We start from the raw sequence: 17,048 nt of genomic DNA, 5'->3' as shown, positions 1-17,048 counted from the left end.
AAATTAACATAAATAGATGGGATACAAATATAGGTGCACTGAAATATATGATTAAACTTGCTCCCTAATGTCACTCTAGCCACTGCAACAGATCATTTCCTTGGATTCATAACATATATCTAACTATATAACTTTGATCATATATACCTTTGATCATGTATCTTACTACATACCTTTGATCATATCGATTAATTATTGTCTCAATATTCCTGATCAAGAAACTAAGCAGGTATATTCAGTTTGGTCTCTCAGGTACTTCTTAAAGATTAACACTTATTTGACAAAAAATAACCAGATTGCAAAGTACAGCTTTCTAATACCATTTCACTCACTCACTCACTCGCAGCCAGAGGGAAAACTAGGATTAAGAACAAGAGGAGGTTTGGGACTTTGGACACAGACTCTGCCCTTCAAAGCCATTTTGGGTATAGCTACAGAGTAAGATAAACATAACTGGATAATCTATTAAACTTTCTTCTGAAAGTACAAGCAGACCCAGCAGAGATATATAATCAGATCCCAGAAACTAACGAAGAAATGAATTGGTGGTAAGAAAAGACTGGTTTGTTGATGTTATCTACTTTTACAGTGTATTGGGCATGTCATTTGTAAGTGCAAGTAAATTTGGGGGCATTTTGTCTTATTGCATAGGCATTTTTACTGTTACTGTAATCTTCCAAAACAAACAGCTTAATGCTTGATATATGCATTTCTTTTTTTTTGATTCAGCTTACAGAATTTTCTAATTTGTTTTCTACAGGAAATTATTTTTTTTACCTCAATTGAGAATTTTAGCTTTCATTTAAAAATAATTAGCCCTCATGTTTGCAGAGAAAACATGAAAACAAGAACTTAAAGCTAAAAATACTGTCTTCAAGCACTGTGTTCATAACAAATAATGTGATAATCTATGGCAACCAAGTTAACAATGATTTATTGGAAATATGTTTTCAATAGCATAGTCTGAATTTGGAAAAAAAAACCAAACAAAAAACACTTTTGGAGTGACATTCTATATATAGAGTGTGTAGCTGATTCTGGTTGTTAAACTGGGAATAATTTCTGCCTTGTAATTATGATTTTTCCATTCCCCAAGTTAAGTTAAGGCATTGGTGATGCATTGGGGGTGCAAACCAGTGCACATGCACCCCCTAAGATTGGCGGCGCATCACCTGTGATTGGTTGCTGCCGCTGCTGCCAACGGCGCCTATGGGCAGGTGCCACTTGCTACCCTCCCCCAGCCACCAACACCACCAGCAGCTTCTGCAAGCAGTCGCCGATCACTGCTGACCACCACTGATGCTGCCAGCAGCATCTGTGGGCGGTCACTGACCGCTGATTGGTGCTCGCCAGCCCCTCTCCCCGCTGCCAACACTGCCACGGCTGCCTGCAGGAGCTCCCCGCTTGCTGCTGCCATGCCCCCGCTGCCAGTACGGCCACCTGTGGATGGTCGCCATGCTCCCCCAGCCTCTGGGGGCATGCGTCATTCATGAGTTTAGGTAACTGGGAGCATCACCAGTGTCTCACACTTCAAACTTTTCCAGCAATGATGCTCAGTTTGAAATTTAAGACCTTATTACCATAAACTATCTTAACCATAAACCATCTTCAAACCATAAACCATCTTCAATAAAGGGAGGAAAGAGGACCCAGGAAACTATAGGCCTGTGAGTCTTACCTCGGTCCTGGGGAAGCTTTTCAAAAGAATTATCCTGGCACATGTCCAGGAAGGGCCAGCAGGGGAGGTTATTCTCATGGGCAACCAGCATGGGTTCATTAGGGGCAGGTCTTGTCAAACCAAGCTGGTGGCCTTCTACGACCAGGTCACCAAATCCTTGGATGCAGGTGTCACAGTGGATATAGTCTTTCTGGACTTCTGGAAAGCCTTCAACACAGTCTCTCACCCCATTCTCAGTAAGAAACTAAGAGACAGTGGTGTTGATGCCTACGCAGTCAGATGGGTCACTAACTGGCTGGAAGGCTGCACCCAGAAGGTGGTGGTGGATGGCTCTTATTCGACCTGGAGGGATGTGGGCAGTGGGGTTCCCCAGGGCTCGGTCCTCGGGCCCACACTATTCAACATCTTCATCAATGACTTGGGCAAGGGGGTAGAAAGCACTCTGTTCAAATTCACAGATGACATTAAGATGTGGGGGGAAGTAGGTACGCTAGTAGGAAGGAACAGGCTGCAAGTGGATCTAGACAGGTTACAGGGGTGGGCCAAAGAGAACAGGATGGGATTCAACACTGACAAGTGCAGGGTAATGCACCTGGGGAGGAAGAACCAGCGGCACACCTACAGGCTGGGGAACTCCCTTCTCACCAGTGTTGAGACAGAAAAGGATCTTGCAGTCATCACTGATACCACAATGAACATGGGCCAACGGTGTGGAGACGCGGTCAGGAAGGCCAACCATACCTTGTTGTGCATCCACAGATGCATCTCAAGCAGGTCCAAGGAGGTGATCCTCCCCCTCTACGCAACACTGGTCAGGCCGCAGCTGGAGTACTGCGTCCAGTTCTGGGCGCTGCACTTCAGGAGGGATGTGGCCGATATGGAGAGGGTCCAAAGGAGGGCCACCCGCATGATCAGGGGTCAGCAGGGCAGGCCCTACGAGGAGAGGCTGAGGGACCTGAACCTGTTCAGCCTCTAAAAGAGAAGGCTGAGAGGGGATCTAGTGGCAGTCCCGAGCAATCCTGGGAGTTACAAGAAACAACAGACACAAGCTAGCGGAGGGTAGTTTCAAGCTAGACATTAGGAAGCACTATTTCACTGTCAGGGTGGCTAGGACCTGGAACCAACTTCCAAAAGAAGTGGTGCTGGCTCCTACCCTGGGGGTCTTTAAAAGGAGGCTGGACGAACATCTGGCCGGGGTTGTTTGACCCCAGTACTCTTTCCTGCCATGGCAAGGGGTTGGACTAGATCTCCTCAGGTCCCTTCTGAACCTACCAGCTATGAAACTATGAAACTATACCACAAATATACAGAACTCCCACAGAACAAATAGCACACATAGCACCTATTCGGACCAATATAAAACTATTGGTCATCTCTAATAATGTTATAACCCTGTGTGATCAAAATTTTGAACTTCTAAGAAGAGAGGTTAAAAAGTATTGAATACTACCAATAATTTTCTATATATTTGTCTTAGGATCTTTCTGATCAGCCAAATTTAGACAAAGGAAATCTAAGAAATATCATGATGACCATAAACTAGTAGAAGAAAGAAGACTAGATCAATCTGTTTTGTTTGCCAAATGTCCTTTCTGAAGCTCTACAGAAAATGTCCCATGATACACTGAGGCACAGTATTATATTAGCCTGTTCCTGGTTATGCAGGGAAGCAAATCTAGACAGATAGAGAAGCAAAATGCCAATAATATGGATTCAAATGAATTTGAATAGGCAAACTAAATAGAGGATTTGGAGAGGACCAACACAGACACTTACTTATGAGCCTCTCTCCTTTAAAACCTACATTTTAAAATATTATTGATTTTCTAACTTTAAAATAGCGCAACTTCAAGTCAGGTATTTCAGGAAGAATCAGATACTGGCTTTGCACACTTTGGATACCATGCAGATCATAAACAACTTGAGGAAAGATAACTTTTGCCCAAAATATTGTCTAAGATCTCCTCCAACTTCACAGTTGGTCCAATAAAATATATTGTTCCAAAAAAATCCTTGCCTTTTGCATATTTCATGGACCATCATGGCTACAATTTCACTCCAACACCACCATATACACCTTGGATATTCTCTCTGAGTTATTCACAATTATGCCTTTTTTCCCCAAGAATTGTTCATCAGAGTACACAAATACTTAAATATGTTCCTTCCAATGTGCATACTCTCTTGCAACTCTCTAGATTTAATATAACATGCTGTGTTAACCAGTTTCCTTATTTGAAAGAGTGTGGGTAAGGTACTTCCACAACTTTGTTATTTAATTTCTCGGACATACCAAAGGCCTCACGTCAATGGATTCAGAGGGTCAGAAGTTGAAGAAATAGGGTGGGTCAGGAAAGTGAGGCCAAAGGTAGGCACATATATCAGTCCAATGCTAGACTCCAACACTAGTGGTAGATTCCAACCTTCTGGGTGCTGTGGAATTTTCTATTGTGTTATGATGCGGAACAGAGAGAGAGAGAATCCTTTTTATGTTGGATTCTCTGAAGAAGCTGGAAAGGCAGGTCAAAAAAACTCTGAAACTATTACTTCACATGAGTAGACCCATATCTCCAGATGATTTTGCATTTTATGGTCAGGCTTTTGTTCTATTCACACATGGCAAGGAAAATCTTGTCCCTACTTCTTTCTCCAGAGGAAAATTTGGAAAAAATTCTGACGGAAATCACACAAAAAGTATTTATTTGTCCATATCATCTTTCCTAAAGTAAACCTAATGAATACTTTTGCGTGTTGATAAAGATTCCCACCTAATTATCCTTTCAATTTCCTTGTCCCCACTTCTTTTTTTGCTTTTGAGTGTGGAAAGGCAAGATGTAGGATGCATGCCTTTCTCCAGCACTCACTGCTGGGTTCCTTGTCTATCTACTCTGTATTAACCATTACCTTTCTCTGTTTAAATCTTACTCTGTTCAGCATTTCTCTGCCCCATATATTGTATTTATTTTAAAAAAGAATTAAAAATAAGGGACAGTTTTTTTCACTGGAGGAGTTAAGATCCTTTCTGTACACCTGGCCTTGAGGTATACTCACTCCATGAGCATATTGCAGTGGATCTGCTACTTACCCATCCTTAAATTATCCTCTTGCCAAAAGGCAATTAGCTCATAGGCCTTGTTTTATGTTATCATCCTTTTCATAAATTATTTTCTCGTGGCAGTTATGTACAGATGTTTCCTCCTAGTTTTTAAATGCTGCCATCTATATTAACCTTAGTGTGGATTTTAGAATTGGGTGTGCCACAAATTCTTGTAGAGCCATAAAAGTGGCAGAGGAACCCCAATAATAATTCTAACCTATACTGGAGTAGTATAAAGGTCTCAATAGCACTCAGTACTCATTAGCCAAAATATTTGCCCACTGGAGTTTCATTAGATGTGCAGGGGTGGTACACTTAGTAAAAACAGCAAAAGTTGAAAATTTAGGAGACAGTATGGTACTGTGGAGCCATAAAAGTGACTCAAGTGTAAAAAAAAGCAAGTCTAGTTCCATTTCTAGGTCTAATTTTGAGCCACTTCCAACTTTTTAAAAAGCAAGCTAATTTTGGCATGAAATTTGACATGACTAATCTCAGAGGAGAAAATTGATGTTTGGGAAAACTGAGGTTAACCAGGAAAGCCATTTACAAATTAAAGAGCTTAGAGGAGTGCTTTTTTTCATTTTTGGTTGATTGGTGTTTATTGAAATCCACCCATAACTTGAGAATGTCTTGGGGCATACATCAAACTTATTTTATAAGCTTGTGAAAGCTAGAACATTTTCATTTTTAGAGACTTTATGTTTTTCTAAATGCATTATCTGTTCTGTGTGGTGTGTGCAAATTTCTTCTTCTCCAATGGGGAATTTCCAAGGCGTGAAAGCATTTTCTGCAGACATTGTAAGACCCATAAACCCTTGATGACTATATTAATATTATGCTTTGTATCAGTAATGAATTTATGTGTGTCGTTTTTACTAGCACCATGTTATACATGTGGCTTTCAGCGCTTGCTGCAGGAGCAGTAATGTTGTATGTTTCTTTGAAGTTCCTGTCCCCATATTTTTGGGAAGACCTGAATTACTTCATGAGGCGGATCAGATTTAAAACGAGAATAACAAGGAGGGCAAGTAAGGGAATCCACTCACTGACTGATATGTTTATGCTACAAGTACAAAAGACTCCAAATAAGCCATTCATCATCTATGAAGGGAATGTCCACACTTACCAGGATGTGGACAGAAGAAGTAACAAGGTAGCTCAGGTCTTCCTGCGCCAGGAGGCTCTGAAAAAGGGAGACACCATAGCCCTCCTGATGAGCAACGAGCCCGACTTCATCCATGTGTGGTTTGGACTGGCTAAACTGGGCTTTGTGATAACTTTCCTCAATGTCAACCTCCACTCCAGGTCCCTCCTGCACTGTGTTAACACCTCTGCTGCAAAAGCATTAGTGATAGGAGCAGGTAAATCCTGTGTTATTTGTCATTTATTCTGAATTTTCATTCTTTTACTTTTTATGCTAAGTAAAGTGGAAAAAGCCAGAGTTGTGGGTTGATCATGTAAACTCATCACAAGGAGGATTACAATAGAATTTATTAATGTGCATAAATTTGCATATACTGGATTAGAATGTCACCAGAGTCAAGATTTGCCAAGCTTACAGTCACTCCTGAAGCTATACCAGTAGTCAGTCAAAGATTCCCTCTCCTGTAACTAATTGAAGCTATTTCCTCCATGGTTTCAAGCAGGGATAAACTTAAGTAGTACAAATAGTGGCTTGGTCTGTTTATGTTGGGTGTTTTTACATGTGCTCTGGTGGGGGGCCAGGGGGATGGATGTTTTAATTAGAGCAGCTGAAAGCTAATTTAAGTGCCCACAGGGTCTTGTGTATCAGCGTCCCTGCGCTTGAAAATGATGTTGGGGGCGCTATAACTAAAGCTCATTAAATGAACTTTAGTTAAAGTGCCCTTGCTGCCATTTTGAAGTATAGAGACGCTGATACATGAGATGTTGAGGCTGGCTGGAGCATAATAATTAGCATGCTCCAGCAGACTTGATTAACTGAGTCTGCTCTGACAGGCTGTAATTACAGTGCATTGGAGCAGCCTCCCGGCACATCTACAGGCACCCATTAAGTCTGTGCTGATACAGCTACGCTAAATACTTATTACTTCAATTTGAGGCCCTCAGTTCATTGGGATGGAGTTGCCATGCCCTCATTCTACTGGTATGTGAACCCACACAGGATACAGAAGCTCTTATCTCCCAGTTTAGTACTAAATATTCAATGGCCTAATCCTACCAATAGGCTTTATTGCCTCCCACAGACCATCTCCACAAAGTTAATCTGCTTCCATTATGAAAACCTAAACCAATCTGTAACAGGCTGGACATTTGAGAGTCAGAGGTCTAGATCTAGCCAGGCCTGTAGAGCTATTAAATCCAGAGTCAGGCATTCTACTTAAAGGCTGGGAGAGCAGTAGCGGAGTGTGGGAGGAGAGAGAGAGGGAGGTTCCTGCATTAGATGCCAAAGTAGGGAGACTGAAGGAAACAAAGTCTCTGGGAATGGTAGTCTGGGGTGGGTAGAGGAACTATTTTAGTTATGTTTCTTAATTTTTATGTTGAATAAAATGGCACATTGAGGGAAACTCTACAAGGCAAAATGGTGTTAACTCAGGGCACGTGTAGACGTTCCTGGGACTGGATCTACGGTCACATGGCTTACTTTAAGCTGAGTGATCACAGATCAGATCCTTGCTTGTTTGTCATGTCCCCTGCATGTTCACCAGTGCTGGGAACTGCTCTGGGAATGCAGTCTAAGACAGGGTGTGGGGAGAGGAGAGGTGGGCAGTATTGGGGGAGAGGGTAGCAGAGGGGGTTGGCAGGTCTGGGAGGGGTTGGCGGGCTGGCAGGTCCAGAGGTGAGAATATTGGAGGGCTAAAAAAACCCTGTCAGGATTGGGGTGGGAGGTAAGAAAACCACAGCCCTGGGGCTCAGTTAAGCAGCTGGACTTTCCCAGCCCCAGGGCTGTGCTCCTGGGTTTAGCCATGGGTTGACTGGATATACATAGTTTGGCCATGAGTTAGCTGGATATACATAGTGCACCTCCTCAGATGAACTAAGCTATATTGGGCTGGCCATTTTTGCCCAATCTAAACTCTCCAAATGTATGTACAGTCTGGCACTTAGACTGACCTAACCCAACGTAGGCCAATGTAAGTATAATTCCAGCATGTACTCTGAATGAACTATCTTGGATACCGGAAGTGGTATCGCAATCTCAGTGGCAGTGTTTCTCCAAGTATCCTAGTTGAGAAGCAAAGTATATTATCTTAAGGAGAGAGCTGTACTACTGATACCACAGCAAGCATGGGTATCTGTGTGCCTCGGCATTATGTATAGACAGTCCCTGAAAGAGATTTCTAGGGAAAGAGTAACTTGGTAGAAAAAGATACCCTTCAACATATAGATTAAATCCACAGAAATGGCAGCCCTGATGCTAATAGGTCACTTAGTTCTGATCTTACCATTGTTACAAAAATCTGGAAAAATTGGAGGAAGTACAGCAAGAATTGGTAGGACTAACTTTCAGAAGGATATGAATGAAATATGTATAGCTTGGGAAAAAATGCTAAAGTGAGCACAATGGCTTGATATAATTGTGAAGGGTATAAACACCAAGAAATAAATTTAATTGGCATGGTAACAGGGTACAAAATCAGGAATTAAGAGATAAAATTAAGGCAATGTAGATAGATTATCACTGAAAAAAGCATTATAAAATATGTCAAAAAGAACAATCTTGTATCACCAGAGAAGTAGAACAGGTGATCTACTAAAGGTATGTCTACATGGCTCACCCATAGCACCAGGCAGGGCCTATTGTGAAATAGTGCACCCAGCCCATGAGTGCTAGCTCTCAAACTGGAAGCAAAGTAGCTATCAAGTAAAGCTACCACCTGAGTGCAGTGCTGTGCTTGCACCAATAAGCTCTGTTGAAAGGTGGAGAAAAAGTTTATTGATGCATGCAGCACTGTCGTAAAAAAGTTACCCTAATGCTGGTTCAGGAGGCAGCACACACAGAGTAGGCCAGCCTGTCTTAGTATTGTTGTGCCTGGCTTTTTAACTGAACAGTATAGACATATTCTAAAGTCTTTTAAGTTTTTATTTCCATCAGTAGCAGTTTAGATTTGAATAGGTCCTAAGCTGTAACTCTGGCCTTGACACTGACTTGCTATTTGTTTCACATTTTCATACCTGTTTCTTATCTGCAAAATAAGGAAAACTGCATTACTATGTTTCACATACGTTTTGTGGGAATTAATAAGTTGTCTGCACTGTGTTATGCACTTAAAAAGTCATGTTTAAACCCATAGCTATTAGCCTATTAGCATATTTGGGGGAGTTCAGCAATGTACCTGACCCTTTCTTAGTAAAAATTTTACCCGAAGGACCCTGGGGAAAGAAACCTCTGTGCCAATCCATTCAAATGCTGCATTAGATGGTCATCTAAGTGGAGTTTGTCCTATCAGGGTCACCCTGAGAGGTGAACTGTGTGCAAATTTAGCAGTGCATTTCTAGGGAGAACAGTCTGAACTTCAATTATAGATACTGAAATATAAGTTCTATTCTTTCTTTAACTGCAAACTGTTTGGGCTGCCTGGAGGAAGAGTTTATTTTTCAGCTTCTGAAAAACAACATTGGGATCTGGCTGATGAGCAAGAGTTCTTCTTTCCAACATGTTGACACTTTACTAGACAAACTAGATAACGTTTCTGACGATCCTGTTCCACCTCACCTTACAGCTCAAACTAGCATGATCAATACAGTTCTGTATATTTTCACATCAGGGAGTACAGGTGAAGTTGTAATATGAATTATAATAGATATATATATATTATAGATAGTTGTACTATTAATTATAATATATATGTGAAATTATAATAATATAAAATGTTCAAATGGTCCCACAGCTAGACATACAGATGCTGCATGAGCATTTGTTCACTTATGAACATGCCTTGGAGGCTTTTTTTTTCCTTTGGCATAAATTGCCATAATTCTACTGAAGTCAGTGCAGTTTTGCACATATACCATGCCACAATTTAGCTTCTTAAGTTACCAAGCTAACAACAGAGTGAGAGGGAATGTGTAGAGTCCTATTTGACTGTATGTGCCTCAGTGGCACTTATCTAGATGCGTAACTGCTGGTTTTGGCATTTACACACAGATGCACTTCCACATGATGTGGGGATGCACAAGCATCCACGCAGCTACTAAGCATGCACAGTTGGCTGCGCTCTGGTCACACAGCTCTGTAAATGCATACCTAGCCAAGGTAAGTCCTGAAATTGTAGCCAAATGAAACAAAGACTAGTCAGTGTTAGACATAAGGAGGAAGAGAAAAATCCTTCCATATTTTAACCCAATATCCAAGAGAACAGAGAACTTGCGTAGGAAGTGGGAGACCTAGGTTCTATACTCCCCAATACTTTAAGGGGAATTTGAACCTACCTGTCTCCTACTTCCTAAGCTCTACCCACCTGATCACAGATTAGGAATTAGGCAGGCCCCTTCCTAGCCCTCCTCTTGAAGCTGGCCCCTTGGGCAGGGAAGAGAGGAAGATGTAGAAGAAAGAAAACATGTTAGAGGGTGTGTGGCTCAGTGAGAATACTCTGAAAGAGAGAGGGCCCTGGATTCTAGCCTGGATCTTGCTCCCAGTGGGGCAGACAATTCAACATTGCACTCTACATTTTAGCTAATGGATATTAAATGCAAGGTGCAGTGGTTCAGCTTCAAGAAGTATGTAAAGTGAAATAGGATTCTGCTCAAAGTCTTTGAAAGATACTTGGATTCCACAGTTATGTACAAAGTATAGTCACAAAGGCAGATCCACATGAAAAATGATGTAGTCTCTCTGGGTGCATCTACACATGCGTTTTACTGCAGAGTTGACTAATTAGCTCTGCTGTAAAGAGTCATTGTCTACATATGCACTGGTATTAGGATGCAGTAATTTAATTAACTTCATTGTAGGATAGTAATTACATGCGTGGAAATGCACATGTAGATGGTGACAGGGGCTGGCTGGGGCACAAGGGTGCTAAAGTATGGGGGCTGCCTGCTGCATGGCTCTGCACTTTAGCACTCTCGTGCCCCACCCAGCCCCTTCACCGCCTGATGCTGCCACTGGAGACTGGGCCTGGCCCCCTGTGTCTGCTGCCAAAACAGGGCTACTCTACCCTGGCTCAAACTGCTGTTGTTTCCAGTGCACATACAGATGCTATACCCAGCAGCATCTGATTCCAGCTGAAACAGCTCCAGAGTTTATTGAGTCAGCTTAACTGCATGTGTAGATGTGCTCCCTCTGAGTAGTAGATAGAGGGGTAAATTGTTTCCCCTGTACTTAGCTGGAAATATGAAAATGGATGTTGGGGAACTCTACAAAAGAAAGGGGAAGAGGAATCCATTCTTCTCAAGTCGAGCTAAGCAATGTTGCTGAGGATACTCCATCCTAGCCATCCTAGTGTGTGTGGCTGCACATGGACTGTGTAACTAGGGACAGAAATCACAAATAAACCAGTGTAAGTGATCAGAAACTGGTTCAAATCTGTAAAACAACAGAAGTTCAGTACACATAAACTGCTTTCAAAATGGCAGAAACCAGTTTAAGATAAACCTGGATGGATGTAGTGTCAGACTTAACTGATTTAGGTTCAATTGGTTTATTGAACTTCTGCCCCAGATGCCATCCAGATTCAAGTTAACTCACAGTCCTCCAACAATGCAGGATGATTTGTACTTCTTCTGCAACCCCACCTTTGCAGGGTTGGTGGGCTAGCCTTGGCCCAAGCTGTCTGCTCCAGCTGAGCAGAGGTATGCTCTAGTGCCCCCTGGCGTTTGGCATGGGCCACTGCAGGCATGTTGCTGCATTTCTGGAATCAAGAGTGAATGTTTGTTCCCTTGCTTATTGGTTCAATCTACACAGTTTAAACAAATCTGCAACGATTGAATTGATTCAGCCTCGGGCTTTGTGACTGTCTGTACTTAGCCTATGTGGTGCAGGTAATGCACAAATCCTTAAAAGCCCCTTAAAATTTCCTTCTCTGTGGTGAGGAAGGCGCCATACACAGATGGGAAGATAGAATGGAAGAACCTTGAAGATCAGAGACAGACATGAGAAACCAAGAAGTGATGTTACCAAGTCCAACTGCTGAAAAAAAAAGAAAATAAAACTGAGGCTGTCATAGAAGACAGATTGTTTTCACCACAGATACCATGAATAATTCCATAGTCCATGTACTGAAATCATCAGAAAAAACAAGTAACTTATATTTTTCCTGTCTTCCCTATGTCAGGTTTTCCAAAAGCTGCTCTCATCAGTCATCTTAAAATACTATCTGTCTGTCTATTATTTGCTCAGTGTGGTGCAGCTTCTCAAGACATTATGTATATCACTCTTCCTTTGTACCACATAAGTGCTTCGCTCATTGGTATTGGTGGATGCATTGAATTAGGTAACATTTTTCTTTCGGGGAATTATATTAATGCAGTCAGTGATGAACTCAGACTGGGGTTTTTTTTGTAAATCATTAAGGAAGGATTGGAGGGGAAGGAGAGGATAGCCTGAACTACAGTTACACTGTGTTTATAACTATGTCAGTCTTTGAAGTAAGTCAAAGTTCAAATCAAGAAGTTCTTCAGATAGATAAGTACTCATTCGATTTAATTAGTATGAAATATACTGCAGACAGGATTAAGTCCCAGATTATATTTTTGCAATTCTATAGACATCATAATAATACACACAGAAGGACCTAGATAAGAAAACAAAAATCAGAAATGAAAGAAACAAACCATGGATAAATCATGCGAAGCTGAAACTACTACGTCATTTTGAAGTCTGCTGAACATCTTTTATACTTCCTTTTTAATAATGCATTTTCAAAAGTGTAATGTACTTGGTACATGGTAAAGTGCACATGTAGTTGTTAATTCTGCACACAATTAGTGTGTCCAGTTATGGCAGTTGCAAGCACTACTGTGTTTGCCAGCCAAAATGGCCGTAGATCCAGATCCACGAATTCCAGGAATCTGATACTATGGTAATAACACTATTCTTTGGTTTCTTTTTAAACCTTTAAATATATTTAACTGTAAATTTAATAGTGTGCATATAGAAACCAGATTATCCCTTTATCTTTAGTGCATTTTTTCCTGCCTTTTTTGTTTGGATATTAAACTGACATCAGCCAGTCTTTTAACAATGCTGTCTGTCTTCCTCCAGCTTTAAGCAATAAACATTTTATACTTCCTCCAGTTTTAAACAATAAACATCTCCTAATATACTGTTCTGCATAACTACCATTAATATAGTTATATAATATCACCCCTTTCAGGAAATATTAAATTGATTAAGACTTCTAAAATGTAGTTTTTATTACTTTGTCATTGCTATCACCTCCTGTAGTATGCAGCCAATATATGAGGCTGTATATGAGGCTACGTGTACCTATAATTTTTAAAGCTTGGGGGAGGCTCCACGTACTGAATGGGCCAATGTTTCAAGGCATAGAGAATGGGTAGCATTAATAAAACTGCAGACATAAGCTTAGTAGTCATGTTGTACGCTATAGCAAAAGGCTGAAGCAGGTATACAGGGTATATAAAACACATGAGTCTGTTTGACTATCAGTGCTATCATGCATGTATGAAGCTATTCTGAAAATCAGGTCAACACTCCAGTCAAACTGCAACCAAAGGGAAGACAGATACGGCTATGTATCCCCTGTAATTTCCATGATGACTCCTGGGGCTACTGGTATCTGTAAATTAGAAAGCAGGACTGCTAAAACATGGCCTCTTCATAAGGGGGCCGGAGGTTGCTAAATGTTAATTGCTAGTTTTTCTTTGACTTAAAAGCAACTTAATAGCACAGCATTTAAGTTAAGGCAGAATTTGGAATGTGCTTTTTTCTACAGAAAGGAGCACAGCTTTATAAGGAAAAAAAAGCATGAAGAATACCTGTGGTAAGGTCTCATAAGATTTTCTTTTGGAAACAGAAAGGAAAATGTTTAGGTTGGGATTTTCTAAAATGCCAAAAATATCACCAAAGGCTTGCTTCTTTTGTTAGTTTACATCACTTTAATCTGTTATAAATCAATTGAAATTAATGAAGTTACACGGTGTAAAGCTGATAGGACAACACAATCAGGTCCGTTCAGTACTATTTATTAATAATAATTATTCCTACCCATATTGCAGCCATGCAATAACCTCCAAAAGGAATGCCTCATTGTGTTAGGCCCATTTAACAAAAAGACACCTTCCCAATTTATTTAGAATTAGTTATATTGAGCATCAGTTAGATTATTGAAGAAATGTTTAATTGGTAGTATTCAACACTGGCAGATAATAAAACAGGTCCTAATGGTAATTTTTGATTTATTCAATTCTCTCACTGTTTCCTCAACTAGGAGCAACTTGTGTTCTGAAGAAGAAATTTTCTGCCAGCCAATTTTGGAGTGACTGTACAAAATACAATGTAACACTGTTCCTATACATAGGGGAAATTTGTCGTTACCTTTGTCACCAGCCCAAAGTAAGTTTTGGTTTGTAACTGCATTTTTTAAAATAATGTTATTCTTTTCTGTATGTAGTATAGATTGCTTATTTATTTTTATTTATATTATTTATTTTCTCATTTTCTCATTTTCTTGGCCCTGTGTTCATTTTTTACCATAGGCTTGGCTCTGCTTTCAGTTTTTCCATTGTACCATACCACCTGAACTCAGTGGGGTTACACTGCTGTGAAATTGGTGAGAGTGATTGGAGAATCATGTCAGACACTAACTTTAGCCCTTCTAAAGGACACCAGGCTGTTAAACTTTTACTCTGAATCATAATGTAAACAATAGACAGCTGGAAGATTAGACAGTAGGCAAAAAGGACTATGAGAAGTATCAACAGGATTTGACTAAAACCCCCAAGAATGCAAGATGAAATGATTAACCTCATGCAATTCAGATGTTCCAGGCTCATAACTTATTAAGTGGATTTTCTTCTATACAGCAGTGAAATGCCAATAATTAATCTCCTTGTGGTTTTGAAATTGCTGAATTGGTTTTTATGATTTTTTAAAAAAGATTTGGGGAAGGGGAAAGACCAACAAGTATCATCAATGGCAAAATGGCCCCTTTTCCTTTCTATATATTAAAAAAAAATCCAAAACCCCAAAACCCCCTATAAACCAATCTTTATAAAGGTAAGATTCTGGCTATGCAATGCTAAGTCTTTTACTATGCTTCAGGTAATTGTGCTGAAGAAGATGTGCTGAAAAACAAAGCAATATGCAACTATCAGGCTCAAATTGAGTCTGACTGTACAGTTCAGAGGATTAGGAACAAAGGAGCAATTAAGGTCAGCACATCAGCTAACTAGTACAAAGCCTGATTGCGTGGTCCAAAAAGTAGGAGAGGAGTCAAGGTGAAATGGGAGCAGTAACCAAGCCAAGATAGCCGCTGGCCCAAATTCAAACCAGAACAGATGACTCCTCGAAGTCCAACAGTCCAAGGATAAAGGAAATTAAGAGAATAATCAGCTAAGATAGACTAGTGGAGCAGAAGGGTCTTACGGAGGAAAGAATAAGAAGAAAGTGTTTTAATCTGGCCCAACAATAAAAAAAGTCTACTAGAGAAAATTCTGAAGGGTGTCTGAAAGTTGGTGACTTGGAAGGAAAAGTAGAAAAATTGTGACTTAGCAAGCAAAAAATTGAAGTGTGCCAGGAAAGAGTGGATGAGTCCAGTAACATGCTTGAAGGTAATCATATTAGCAGTGCAAGCTTCAGACAAACTCACATGCTATGCAGAGGTGGTGGCACTGCATGGCTGGAGGCTGTGGTTGCAGCTGCAGCAGTGGCTGCACAGGCTGGGTTGGAAACAGCCTGTACTTGCAGCTAAGTTCTGGCCATTGTTGGCCTTTGGTTTCCAAATAGAAACCAGGGAAGGGTAGTAAACCATACAGTCAGGGCCCCAACTGGAAGCAGCACTAGTCTTCTTAAAGCTTATATGACATCCATGCCTATATGATAAGTACTATACTTTTGAAGCAACAAGGTATAAAGGAATGAGACAAAAAAAAAAAAGACTTAGGTTATGTTATTGAGTAAGCCATCCATTTTTAAATCAAGGTAGGAAGGAGTTCAAACACCAATTAATTCAGGGAAGCTCTAAGACTTGTATTATACAGAAGAAGCAAAGTTTTTTTGTGATGTCTCTTGTTGGACAAAATGTATAGTTGGGGTAGATAATGGACAAGTTTTCAGATTCACCTCAAAAAGGGTGCTGCATGCCGAAAAGCTTGTCCAACATCTCTCCCAACTGCACAATTGCTCCAATAACAGAAATCACAAGAAAACCCCTGCCTCTTGTACATTTTCTGAATCACCATAGCTATTACAACAGCATTCCAGCCCTTGGGAGCAGACAAAATGACCACAGTGGCCCCTTCTTGCCTTACAATCTATAAAACCTCAAAAATCTACTCTGTCAATCAGTTTCTGCTGTTACTGAACTGGCCTTTTTTGCACAAATGTTTTAGTACAGTGTCACCATTGTGGAGCATGTGACAGAGAGGGGACAGCACTAATTCTGCGTATGCAGTAACTCATGATAGTCTGATCACCAAGTTCATAATTGTCTGAACACCTATACCTGAATGGGGCTAACAACCACAAGTGAAGGAGGGAAAAGAGGTGGCTGAGCACAGCAGAGAAACATACATTCCTAGCATTTGTTCTACATGAAAAGTAATATCTGCATCCCCACTACAGGGAATCCCACCAATAGCTCTGGGCAATCTTTTTAACTTGAAAAATACAGTACAGAAAAATACAGCTTTAGAATTTGCAAATTAGGGGTGAATTCACAATAGATTTGACTGGTAATATATATTTTTTTAATTTAAGAAAGTCAAAACATTTTGTTTCAGTTTTTTAAAAGCAAAATATTTCAACATTTATTCTGAAACTATGCTTTATTTAAAAGTTATATTTGTAAATTTAATTAACTTGGTAAAATTCTTGAAAATAAAACAAGATGCTTTGGTCTGGAAGGAAAAAATATTTTGCTTAGTCTAAAATGAATATTTTTTCATGTAGGTCAATCCAGGAAAGTTCATGTTTAACATCTAGTATGTCAGTAGTATGCCAATAGTATTCTCACATGTTTTGAATAAGTAATTCCTGCCCCACACTGGCGCCCCCGGGTACCTTCCCTTTCCACCTTGCCTGCCACACTTTGATGGTACTTTTATGGTGTTTAGGGAGGATGCTCCAGGGTCCCAGACTGAGCCCCAGTTCACTTTAGCCAGCTGGTA

General features: G+C 40.4%; 1 protein-coding gene across 3 annotated transcripts in view; it reads left to right on the top strand.

The window, feature by feature from the left end:
• The first annotated feature begins 341 nt into the window (after positions 1-341).
• Positions 342-17,048, top strand: part of LOC102576076 (long-chain fatty acid transport protein 6) — a 34,446-nt gene continuing 17,739 nt past the window's right edge. The window contains exons 1-5 of one of the 3 annotated variants that reach the window (XM_014608786.3): positions 342-548; positions 5,655-6,136; positions 9,320-9,532; positions 12,032-12,190; positions 14,150-14,274. In XM_014608786.3, the coding sequence (XP_014464272.1) occupies positions 538-548; positions 5,655-6,136; positions 9,320-9,532; positions 12,032-12,190; positions 14,150-14,274 (990 nt within the window). In that variant the 5' untranslated portion in view covers positions 342-537. The remainder of the gene's footprint in view (positions 549-5,654; positions 6,137-9,319; positions 9,533-12,031; positions 12,191-14,149; positions 14,275-17,048) is intronic. The other 2 variants (XM_014608788.3, XM_014608789.3) reach the window with 2 other exon arrangements.

The sequence above is a fragment of the Alligator mississippiensis genome, chromosome 3 (genome assembly GCF_030867095.1).
Source record: "Alligator mississippiensis isolate rAllMis1 chromosome 3, rAllMis1, whole genome shotgun sequence".
NCBI classification, from domain to species: Eukaryota; Metazoa; Chordata; order Crocodylia; family Alligatoridae; genus Alligator; species Alligator mississippiensis.
Note: the sequence above shows the minus strand (reverse complement) of the source record. Positions and strands in the feature narration are given on the sequence as shown.